Source organism: Salpingoeca rosetta (genome assembly GCF_000188695.1).
Source record: "Salpingoeca rosetta unplaced genomic scaffold supercont1.12, whole genome shotgun sequence".
NCBI lineage: Eukaryota > Choanoflagellata > Craspedida > Salpingoecidae > Salpingoeca > Salpingoeca rosetta.
In genome coordinates, this window is record NW_004754922.1 from 36,614 (window position 1) to 48,575 (window position 11,962).

The window sequence follows — 11,962 nt, forward strand, 5'->3', positions numbered from 1 at the left end:
TGAAAAAGAGGGTGGGTGTGTGTGTGTGTGTGTGTGTGTGTGTGTGTGTGTGTGTGTGTGTGTGTGTGTGTGTGTGTGTGTGTGTGTGTGTGTGTGTGTGTGTGTGATCGTGCGTGTGTATCTGTGTACCGTGACATCAGTGTGCGCGTGCGTATGCCTGTGTTTTGTGTGCTTGTATCCTGCTATCCAACGCACTCTATGCTACCGCCTCTCACTGCTACATTGTTCCCCCCCCCCCACACACACACACGTTCATCAGGTGCGTACGATCTTCCGCACGCGTGCGAATGCGCCTCTGCTGGACGGGTGTCTCGGCGTCGCCCGGCACCTGTTCCTGCCCACGCTCGATGACGCAATCCAGCGGTTCATCACGGTCCAGGTCCGCACTGCAGTGGAAGTGGAGGGAGGGAAGCGTAAAGGGGTGAAGGGTACGAGGGAAGAGTATTCCGGGGGGGGGTGAGGGTTGACACAGGAGCAAGTGTGCGGAAGTGAGTGAATGAGTGTGCAAGTGAGTGGCTCTGTGATCTTGCCTGTCACCTTGCATGGATTGCCCGCTGCGGCAATTATTGGGAAGCCAATGATGCACATACACACACACACACAATACACACACACACACAATACACACACACACACACACAAACACGTGCACGCACACACACACTCTCTCTCCCTCATACACACTCCCCTCACACGTCACCCCGCCCCCCGCGCCACAGTTGAACAACCTGCTGTGTGAAGGGAGCGTGACGGAAGACATTGCGATCCTGCACGAGGTGTTGTTCGGGGAAATCCCGCCCGAACGCACACACGATGAAATGGCTGAAGATGAAGCAAAGGCGCGCAAACTTCTCAAGGACCTCCTACCAGGTGCACAGTAGCGTGCCATACCCCATACGCCTTGCCTGCCTCCATCTCCCTCCGTCTCTCTCTCTATTTATCTTGCACAGCTCACATGCACGAAATGTTCTGTCTTCCGCTCTCCCTCCCCGCAATTGTTATTGTCTCCCCCCCCCCCTCTCTCTCTCTTGGACCCCATGTGCAGCTGCACTGCGGCGGGTGATGGGCGACGACTGCTGCGATGATTCCATCGATGCGCTGCTCGGATACCTCCACTCCTCCGTCCTCAACTGCCAGGTGCGATCCCTCCCGTTGATGGCTTTAATGGAACCATGCACGCATGCAGATTCGTATGGTGTAGGCGTGTGCGTGTATGCCCCATTACACTCACAGGTGCCCATCACAACACGACATGACACGACATGACACAGCTGATGTGCCGCATCTTGGACGCGTTCTTTGAGCTGTTGTTCCCTGAACTCTCAACAACACCCGAGCACAGGCACAACACATGACAGCACGGTGTTGCGACCCCATCCCCTATTCCTCGATCTTTAGCTCAAACACACGCCAGTCATCGCCTTCACCTCTAGCTCACCGCAACTCGAGTGTTGCAACTGCTGTTGGTTCATTCATTCGCATCAACTGTTCTTGCCAGTAAACGACCATTGCACCGGAACAAATGGAAACACAAACCGGCAGCGCAACACACCACACACACACACACACACCACACACACACACACACACACACACATACACACACACACACACACACAGTCACAGCCACAGCAACATTGGGGTGGAGGGGTTGGGCTGTTCAGAAGAGGAGACGGAAGGGATAGCCGGGGTACTTGACGCGGAAGCACGCGTAGAGGTAACTGAAACTCAGGAAAACCATTGCACAGCCAACAACCGTGTACACCCGGAACTTGGAACCTGGAGATGACACCAAGCACACACACACATACACATACACACAAACAAACACACAAACACAAACACAAACACACAAACACGAGCACGCAGCAAACGCACAAGTACACAAACACACACACACACACAATGTCACGATCACAATCACGTGAATGAGCGCGTGCTGAGAACTGATCAACCGCACATCTGTTATCAGCCAACACACCCCCCCCCCCCATTCATCCACTCTCAACACCTCCATGCCTCGACTGTTGCCGCGTGCCCACCTTCTTTCGCGGGGATTGCGGTTTCGTTGAGGAAGATGACGCCCGCAGCGCAAATGCCGTAGAGAAGCATCACCGCGTGGCTCTCCGCGCCGTACTGGTACTGCGACGAGCCCGCAAACACCGACTGAACACACACACAAAAACACACACACACACGCACACACACACACACACACACACACACACACACACACACACACACACACGTCGCGAACGAGGAAGGGCAAGAGAGGACGGGGGTTTGTTGGTGTGTCGGAGAGTGTTGGCATGAATGCACAAGTGTTGTTATGTGATGGTGAGTGTCGTTTGACATCACAACAACGAAAGGTGAACACAGCAATCGGTCAAGGCACAACACTCCATCGAGGCGTGGACTTACCGCGGTGCCGTCCTTGTTGGGGACCATGTATGGGGCACCCCGGATCTGGAGCCACATGTGGCCAGACATCATCAGCAGGGCAAACATCTGCACGTGGTGGTGGCGATGATGGGAATTGGGTCGGCGATGAGCACTGCAAACACACACACACACACTCTCTCTCTCTCTCACACACACACACACACACACTCGCTCTCTCTCTCTCTCTCACACACACACAACCACAAGTGCACAGAGCAAGTGGGAGCGTACGATGGCGAACCAAGCCCAGAGCTTTGGGTTTGAGACGACGAGGAGGACATATGAGCGGGCAGCGTAGAGGATGCCGGCGACAATGCCGAGGATGAGCACGCTGATGATCATCCCGCCATAGTTCGGCGGACGGTAGATGGGGAACTGCACCGGGTCGAGAGGAGGAGGAGGAGAGAAGGGTCGATTGCATGGCGTGAGCAAACAATACAGGAAGTGGAAACAATACAGGAAGTGGAAACAATACAGGAAGTGGAAACCAGACACGCCGCCCTCAGATGCTTGCATGCAGACACGCATTCAGTCCGTGCGGTCACAACACTGTGTTCGTGCATGTGGTACCTTCTTGCCAACGACACTGGCAAAGTATGTGGCCATATCCTCTGCAGCAAGCACTTGCCTACGGAGACACAGAGTTGGGGGATCACACAGATGAATAATACAGAGCAATACGTGTGTGTGTGTGTGTGCTTGACGAGAATAGGCGCGGCATTCACCCGCCAAAACAAACAAACACATGCACACACACACACATCCACAAACCACACACATGCACAAACCACAAACCACACACATCCACAACCCCCCCCCCCCCACACACACACACACACACACACACACACACAGGATCAACACTGGCGCGTTGCGTACTGGTTGTGGCGGACGGGTTTGCCTGATGGCGGAACGTGGAAGAAGACGGGTGCAGACTGACATTTCAGCTACACACACAACGACAGCACACAGGTGGGTCAGCAACGCGTTTAGTACGCACTAGCACATACCTGCACGCACCAGTGACCACAGCACCGTGCTCCATCAGCGCACTGTGCAAGGTACCTTGCGAAAGACGTCCTCGTTGCCATCAAAGTCCACGGATGCAAAAAAGAGGTCGTCGTTGTCCGGGAACGCGCGGTAGAACGACGACGCCGCCACTTGAAACTCGGCTTGCGCAGCCCTGCACATACGAACACCAAACAAAGAACAAAAGTGGAACGCAGCGCGTCGGCACGATCCACACACAAGGTCATCACCTTTTCTGTGGCACATGCACTTCAACACTTCAACAAAACACCCGCCAACACATGCACGCGCACGCTTGCCAACCCACGCACACACACGCATGCAAATACAAACACACACGCGCACAAGCACAACGACGTGAGAACTGACTTGCAGTGTGTGCACTGGCGTGCAGGGTTGAGCGCGTTGAGGACCAGGATGACATCGTACTGGCGCGGACGCGTTTGCAGCAGGTCCTTGTAGTTCCCTGCCGTGATTGTGATCACACCGCTATCGGAAGCCTTGCGCAGCTCCACCATGCGTGCTGTGCGCTCCATGCACTTTTCACCGCATTTCGCAGCTTCAGCGCAGCCCACAGCAAGCAGCAGCGCACACACAACAGCAACACCAACAGCAGCAGCACTCCACTGGCACCTCATCTCTGCGTCTTGTCTTCGGCTGTGTTGACAAAGGAAAATCAACGGGAATCGTGGCTATTATTCGTCCATCAAACGCTCGCACACGACGACGAGTTGAGTTGAGGTTGGTGGTCGGGCTGCTGCTGGTGTGCTGAGAGCGAGTGTGCTGTCGAATGATGTGTGATGCTGTTTGTGGTGCGTGAGCTACATGTCAGTGACTCTGTCTGTCTTTCCACCCCTCTGCCTTCCCACCACCTCTCTGCCTTCCCACCACCTCTCTGCCATTGCACCACCTCTCTGCCATTGCACCACCTTTCTGCCATTGCACCACCTCTCTCGCCTCCACATGTTTCTCTCAACCTGTTTTTTTTTTGACTCACGTCCACTGACATGCATCACTCTGCAGCATGGACCGCGTTCAGGACTCAAAGGCGTTTGCGCGCTGGCTGACATCGTACACCCAGCGCAAGTTAGTGTCAACGAAGCAGAGTAGCCCTTGCCCTTGCATGTGCAATTTGCATGCGCTGTCACACACGTGTATGTGTGTGCACATGAAGGGTCTCCCGCACCTGCTCTTCTCCACCCTCACACAACACAACACACACACACACGCACACACACAACACCCTCACACAACACAACGCACGCACACACACGAACACACACGAACACACACACACACGAACACACACAACACGACACAGGGGTGAGGACGAAGCAGTCGCGGACTATGTTCAGAACTTGTTTGAGAGCAGCTCTGACCTGAACCAGGCGCGTTCTCGCTGCCTGGCAGGCTTGCCAGACATCTGCAACGGTGACGGTACGTCTCCCTCACTCATCACGGATACCGTGCTTGTCTTGTTCCTGTTCGGCCACGTTCTCTCCCTCGTTGAGATGAACACTCACTCTCTCTTTCACACACACACACACTCACTCACACACACTCACACTCACTCACTCACTCACTCACTCACTCACTCACTCACTCACTCACTCACTCACTCACTCACTCACTCACTCACTCACTCACTCACTCACTCACTCACTCACTCACTCACTCACTCACTCACTCACTCACTCACTCACTCACTCGCCACTTTCCGTACAACAGCGCAAACTATTGCAGATGACGTGTTTGAGGCTGTGACGACGGGCTCTTACCTGCCTCGTCGAAGGTCCGACAAGCACAAGCCCGCAGCAACACCAACCCAGCAACAGCCAGCAAAGCCAGCGTCACCATCACCAGCCGCACCAACCGCGCCTGCGCCCCGCTCGCCATCACCAGCGCACGCACCGGCCACGTCTGCGCCGGCGGTCCGCGCCGCGGAGGAGCCGAGACGGCGCAGCGAGCGGTCGCCGGAGACGTCGCGGTCATATCGGGGGCGGGCGGACGAGGACGAGCGGAGCAGGCGGCGGTACAGCGGGGGAGACGGCGAGAGGAGAGAGCGGAGGGGCCGGAGACGCAGCCCTGATGAGGCGGAGAGGAGGAGAAGCGACGCGCGCAGACCCCGCGACGGGTCTGTATCCGCAAGCTCCGACGAGGATGAGGTGCGAGCACACGTGCACAAAGACATCATGGCCCACGACACAAGAGAGGGAGGGGGGCGTTTCGGGCACCCACACTTTGGGGTGGTGACTCACATGCATGCATCAGATGTGTGTCTCGCCTTCACTCACACAATCGTGGCCTTTCCGTTTCGTATTCACGTGTGTACATGTGCGTGTGTGCATGTGTGTGTGTGTGTGCAGCCTGACCGATATGATCCGCGAAAGCGCGCGAGAATGGAAAAGTCGAGTGTGGACGAGAGCAGCGGGCGTGGATACGGGCGGGACCGCGGTTTGGATGGTGGACAGCGCAGAACCCGCACAGCAGGGGCACTCCCGCCCAGACACGACACATCCACACGTCATCCCCGCCGCAAGGGTGAGTGTGTGTGTGTGTGTGTGTATGTGTGTGTGTGTGTATGTGTGTGTGCTGTGCTGTGCTGTGCTGTGAATGAGAGAGGGAGCGGAGAAACAGAGACCAAGCTTGCCGTGCACCACTATTATGCAGACGCGACCGCATATCAGCCGGCCTCCTTCGACTCACGCACAACCGCCACCTGCCTCCCCACACCGCCTCCATCCAACCCATCCACTGCCGTTGACAGATAAGCCCGGCCAGCCGTGGCGGCCGCCTGCCTCCACCAAGGCGCCGCTCATGCCAATCCCAGGCGCCTTCCCACCGCGCCCACACATGCAACAGGCCCCATTCCAAGGCACGAGCTGTGCTGTTGCTGTTTCAATCTCACTGACCCACCAACCACGAACCCTTGATGTTCGCCTTGCCAGCTCTTATCTCTGCACCCGACTCACGATCACGAACGACTGCTCTCGCTTCATTCAGGTGACGCCCAACCGCCATTTCCCATGCAGCAATTCCGTGGACCACAGCAGGTATGCATTATGTCTGTGCCCGTCTGTCTGTCTGCGTGTGCGTTGGTGTGTCTGTCTCTGCGTGTGTCTGCCTGCCTGTCTGTCTGTCTATCCGTCCGCCTGTACATGTGTCCGTGTTGCCTGCGGTTGGCATTTCTGCTCACCCCTCCCTGTTCCGCAATTCATCTTCACCCGTCCCCGTCTCTTGCTGACGTGACGTGCGACAGGTTGGCATGGGTAGTGGCGGATTTGGCGGGCAGGCGATGGTGCGCCCAATGCAGCCAGGCGCAATGATGCACCAGCAGCACCAGCACCAGCCGTTCACGACGCAAATGGGAGGCTCGTTCCAACCGCAGCAGCAGCAGCAGCAGCAGGGAGTGTTTCCGGCAGCAACAATGGCTCAGCCCGTGCAATTTGGTGGTATGCAACAACAGCAACGACCTCCACTGGCCCAGCAGCAGCAGCAGCCCTTTGGTATGCAGATGCAAGGCCCTGTGCAGCAGCAACAACAACCATTTCAACCACAGCAACAGCAGTTTCAACAGCCACAACAACCATTTCAACCACAGCAACAGCAGTTTCAACAACAGCAGCACCAACAATTTACGCCACAGCATCAGCAATATCAACTACAGCAGCAACCACTACAACAGCAATTCCAACCACAACAGTATCCGCCACAACAGCAGTTCCAACCACAGCAGCAGCAGCAGCAGCGACCAACGAGACACCAGCAGCAGCCACGAATGCGCAAGCCATACAAACCGCGGCGCACCCCAGACCTACACCATGATCAGCAGCAGCAGCAGCAGCAGCAGCCACGTCCCCACCCGAAACAGCAGCAGCAGCGGGTGCAGGAGGAAGCGAGCGCTGGTGGCAATGGCGGTGATGGTGAGCAGGTGGTGACGGCCGGCAACGGACGACCGCCCAAGCCCGCGCCGGGTAAGGGGAAGCGCGCACCGCCATCACGCGTCCTCGGCGTCAAGGTGAGCACGTGCTTGATCGCTCTGTTTTGCCAATTCACTTTTGCTTGGTTTGCTGGCTGGCTTGATTGATTGTTGACTTGCTGGTGTGTGTGTGTGTGTGTGTGTGTACACCTGCTCGCCCTCACTTGCCTGTGTACACTGCCTCACCTGCTCCACGCCGGTCGCCAGAACATTCCGGTGGCCGACAACACCGAAACGCGACTTCGCGAGCACTTTGAAGCGTTTGGGGCCATCGAGGCCATTCGACCAGGCACCATGCCGGACGGCAGCAAATGGGACAAGGTGATCCTGCCATGGATGGCGGTGATGATGATGCGGGTGTTGGTGGTGGTGGCGACTGTCATGCTCTGCTTGTCCTGGCTTCTTGTTGTCCCGAATGGCTCCCTCCTTGTGCTGTGTGCGCACGTGTCCAAGCGTCCATCTCACTGCAGCTGCCACCATGCATCTTCATCCCACAGGGTGCGACTGTTGTGTATGAGTCTGTTGAGAGCGGCGTGAATGCGCACAACTCGCACCAGGCCGTCCTGGGCAACCGCTTTGTCAGCATCTTCTTCGCCCCAGACGCCGCCCCAAAGGACACGTGAGTAACACTGTGTGGCTGTGTGTTGCTGTGTCTGTGTGTGTGTGCGTGTGTGTGTCTGTCTGTCTCTGTGTGTGTGTGTGTGTGTGTGTGTGTGTGTGTGTGTGTGTGTGCTGTGTGCTTCGGGTTGTGCACGTTTGGTGCTCCAACGTCTTCCGTGCATCTCACCAAGCATCCAACCCCTCCCCCCCCCCCCCAAAAAAAAAAAAAAAACGCTACTCTGCCTCTGTCATGGCCACCAGCGGCCCGCCGCCGGAGCCGTCACAGAAGATCATTTCACGCAAGGAGGCGCAATCGGTGCGTGCCCATGATTCTCGCGTGAACCCTCGTGCGTGCTTCCACCACCACACTGCAACATGCTTCTCTCACCATGCCCCTCACCACCACCATGTCAACTGCTGCAGGCGTCGTCGAAGGCGGCAAAATTGCACAAGATTGTCGACTTGTTGGCGGTGAGCAGAACACACGCACACTCTTGTATTCACGCCTCGCACGCACGTACCTGCTCACATACACACGCGCACTGGCTCTTACACTCGCTTTCACACACACACACACGTGTTCATGCGCCTGCTGCGTGCATGCCTGCCTCCGCCCTTCCTCGCTCGGCCGTGGGTGCCCTTGGCACGTGCAGCGGTCTGTGGAGCGGCAGCGGCATTTCCTGAAGCAGCTGGAGAGCAAGACGATGACGGCCGAGGAGCGGTCCGTGGTCAAGGACGCGTTGAGGCGCGAGCTTTCACACGCGAAGCAGATGCGCAGCCAGGAGCAGCAGCTCATGCAGGAGCAGGTGCCGGCGTGTCCCTCTGCGTCTGTGTGTGCGTCTGTGTCTGTGTGTGTGTGTGTGTGTGTGTGTACGTCTGTGTGTCTGTCTGTCTGTCTGTCTGTCTGTCTGTCTGTCTGTCTGCATGCGCCAGTGTGTTTGTGTTGGTTGGTCCGTGCTCGTGTGCCGGTGCCTCGCTCGTGTGCTTTGTTTGTTTGGTTTCTGCCTCTGTTGTGTCTTGCGGCTCCCAATATCTCCGCTGTTTGACTGCACCACCTGCTGCTCACTGCTGCACCACGGCATGCGTGCTTGCAGGCTGCTGCTGCTGCATCGGGAGCCGAGGGCCGTGGCCGCGGCCGTGGACGGGGGCGAGCGCGCGGACGAGGACGTGGCCGGGGGCGTGGCAGGGGACGCGGAAGGTGGGGTGATTGATGGCGGTGGTGGATGGTCAATTGGTTGTGGTCCCTGGGGTCGCTTGTCATCTTGCTTTCCGCCAATGTCATTGTGCTTGTACCTGCAGTCACCCACGCACTCACTCACTCACGCACACTCACGCACATTCACTTACCCAATTACTCACTTACTCAATTACTCAATTACTCAATTACTCAATTACTCACTCACACGCCATGACAGGGCAACGGGCACGGTGATCCAAGTGCACGGGGTCGATCGCGACGCCGTTTCACGCCTCACGCCGCTCTTTGCGGTGAGCACCAACCACACACACACACACACACTCACTCACTCACTCACTCACTCACCATTGCTATCGAGCTCTGCAGCAACACGTGCGGCACTGTGCTCACGGTTTACATCTCGTGTTCTCTGGTGTACGTGTTGATTACAGAGTGTCGGGGCGTTGCGGTGCGATCCGTTGCTGTCCTCGGACGGCACGCTGCTCGTCACGTACAAGTCACGCAGCGACGCCACAAAGGTTCGGCGCAACACGAACCACACATGCATTGTCGCTAATGCACACACACACACACGCACGCACGCACACACACACACACACACACACACACACACACACACACACACACACACACACACACACACACACGCACACACACGGGCATGGTCTTGTGAACAAACGGAGTGCCGTGCACGTGTGTGTGTTGTGTGTTTGCTTATGCTTGTCTATGCGCGTGCCTCCTTGACCGTTGCATGGCCCAAATGCCTGTAGCGTCTCGTTGACGCGCGTCTCACGCCCCACATCCCCTGCGTGCCAATGTCACATCGGCTGTCGAACCAGGCGCTGTCGTCATGCAAGGAGTTTGACGGCCAGCAGCTTGACATGTCGTGGTTCCAGAGCCAGAGCGGGCAGGAGGAGGAAGGTGATGCGCCAGAGGCAGCGCAGGATGGTGGCAGCGACCGGCAGCAAGCGCAGGCGGTTAAGGACGCGGCGCAGCAGGTGCAGGCTGTCGAGCAAGGCGGAGAGAACTCGCACGGGCAGGAGCAACAAGTGTCAGAAGCACCACAACAGGAGGAAACAGCAGCACAATAATGATGTGTTCTAGTGTGGACATTGTGCATGTGCGTGTCTTGCGTGTGTGGCTCGCATGTGTAGGTGTGCGTGTGGGTGCATTGAATGCTGGAATGGTGTGTGTGTGTGTGTGTGTGTGTGTGTGCGCATGTGTGATGTGATGATGACAAGCGCGTGTGTGCCATCATCATCAACAACAGTGAAAGGAGAAAATTAGTTGACAGCAGTGACACAAAAGCAAGAACGACAGGAGCGCACCATCAACACCATCCACACGCCGACCCACAGAACGACACTTCATTGCATCTTGCCTTGCCCTGTGCTGCATCGCTTGGCTGCTCCGTCGTGCGTACGAGCTTGCCACAACACAAGTGAGATAGTGGAACCAAGATCAGGACCTGCTGCTGCCATCTGTTTCAGCAGCGGTTGCAGGTGGTGGCTGGAATCGCGTGGTGTGTCGGAACCAGGCACCAGCCACGACAACAGCACTGTCTCGTGGCATGTCGCAACAAATACAAGATGCGGAGGAAGCGTTGGCGGCCAGGAAGCGGCAACTATGGAATCATTTCATTGCCGGAGGTGCGTGTGTCTGTGTCTGTGTGTGTGTGTGTGTGTGTGTGTGTGTGTGTCTGTGGCTGTGTGGCTGTGTGTGTCTGTGTGTGTCTGTGTGTCTGTGTGTCTGTGTGTCTGTGTGTCTGTGTGTGTCTGTGTGTGTGTGTGCACGCCCGTACTCATCACTCGTGCTGGTGCACGGGTTGGTCCTTTCCTCCCACTGCTGCCTTTTTGGCGTCATCACAGGTGTGGCTGGTGCAGTATCACGCACGTGCACCGCGCCGCTGGATCGGCTCAAGATGATCTTCCAATCACAGGCCGGCGACACTCGCATGGGTGTCATCAACGGCTTCAAATACATGCGCGACGTACGTGTTGTGTGTGTCTCTGTGTCTGTGTCTCTGTGTGTCTGTGTCTGTGTCTGTGTGCGTCTGTGTCTGTGTCTCTGTGTCTCTGTGTCTCTGCCTGTTTCGTCTGTCTGTCTGTGTGTGTCTGCCTGACTGTCTGTCTGTCTGTGGCTGTGGTGGGATCAATCGTGTTGCGAGACACTTGCCACTGCTTCGCTTGTACTCTCCGACATTGCCTTGTTCACAATGGGGACGTGGAATGCACCGTCTGTACAGGAGGGCGGCATGCGATCGATGTGGAGAGGGAACTTTGTGAACGTGCTCAAGATCACACCGGAATCAGCGTGCGTGAATCCTGGCCTTGGTGCAATGCTGTTGTCGCCCACTCCCTCCCCCCCCCCCACACACACACACACTTTTCTCGCTTCCTACCCATCTTGGTTCCTCACCTCTCCACCCATCCCTTCGTGATGGAATGACAGCATCAAGTTCTGGGCGTGGGACGCTGCCAAGAGTGTGCTGTACTCGTGCGAGGAAACACAAGAGGTGCCGGCGCTGGAGCGGTTTGCTGCCGGTGCTGTTGCCGGCGTCACTGCACAGCTCAGCATCTTTCCGCTCGAAGTCATCAAGGTCCGTGTTGTGTGCCTGTGTGTGTGTGTGTGTGTGTGTGTGTGTGTGTGTGTGTGTGTGTGTGTGTGTGTGTGTGTGTGTGTGTCGTCGTCGTCGTCGTCGTCGTTCGTTCGTT

General features: G+C 56.8%; 4 protein-coding genes across 4 annotated transcripts in view; 3 read left to right on the plus strand and 1 right to left on the minus strand.

Moving 5' to 3' along the window:
- Positions 1–1,519, plus strand: part of PTSG_05075 (uncharacterized protein) — a gene marked incomplete at its 5' end in the record, with an annotated part of 2,935 nt that extends 1,416 nt beyond the window's left edge. The window contains 4 exons of the mRNA XM_004993604.1: positions 260–379; positions 720–870; positions 1,046–1,137; positions 1,272–1,519. Coding sequence (XP_004993661.1) covers positions 260–379; positions 720–870; positions 1,046–1,137; positions 1,272–1,355 — 447 coding nt within the window. The 3' untranslated portion in view covers positions 1,356–1,519. The remainder of the gene's footprint in view (positions 1–259; positions 380–719; positions 871–1,045; positions 1,138–1,271) is intronic.
- On the minus strand, positions 1,459–4,134 carry PTSG_05076 (uncharacterized protein). Its single transcript, XM_004993605.1, has 8 exons — positions 3,841–4,134; positions 3,508–3,625; positions 3,322–3,389; positions 3,013–3,070; positions 2,674–2,817; positions 2,422–2,508; positions 2,043–2,166; positions 1,459–1,779 (listed from the first exon to the last, which is right to left on the minus strand). The coding sequence occupies exons 1-8, from the start codon at positions 4,107–4,109 to the stop codon at positions 1,661–1,663; spliced, it is 987 nt and encodes a 328-aa protein (XP_004993662.1). The 5' UTR covers positions 4,110–4,134; the 3' UTR covers positions 1,459–1,660.
- Positions 4,135–7,249: 3,115 nt separating this feature from the next.
- On the plus strand, positions 7,250–10,339 carry PTSG_12253 (uncharacterized protein; the record flags this gene model as incomplete). Its single annotated transcript, XM_004993606.1, has 10 exons — positions 7,250–7,489; positions 7,658–7,771; positions 7,948–8,069; positions 8,312–8,366; positions 8,474–8,521; positions 8,704–8,856; positions 9,145–9,248; positions 9,466–9,538; positions 9,680–9,766; positions 10,019–10,339. 10 exons carry the CDS (start codon positions 7,250–7,252, stop codon positions 10,337–10,339), a joined length of 1,317 nt encoding a protein of 438 aa, XP_004993663.1.
- Positions 10,340–10,818: 479 nt separating this feature from the next.
- Positions 10,819–11,962, plus strand: part of PTSG_05077 (uncharacterized protein) — a gene marked incomplete at both ends in the record, with an annotated part of 2,403 nt that continues 1,259 nt past the window's right edge. The window contains 4 exons of the mRNA XM_004993607.1: positions 10,819–10,897; positions 11,117–11,238; positions 11,494–11,561; positions 11,700–11,847. Coding sequence (XP_004993664.1) covers positions 10,819–10,897; positions 11,117–11,238; positions 11,494–11,561; positions 11,700–11,847 — 417 coding nt within the window. The remainder of the gene's footprint in view (positions 10,898–11,116; positions 11,239–11,493; positions 11,562–11,699; positions 11,848–11,962) is intronic.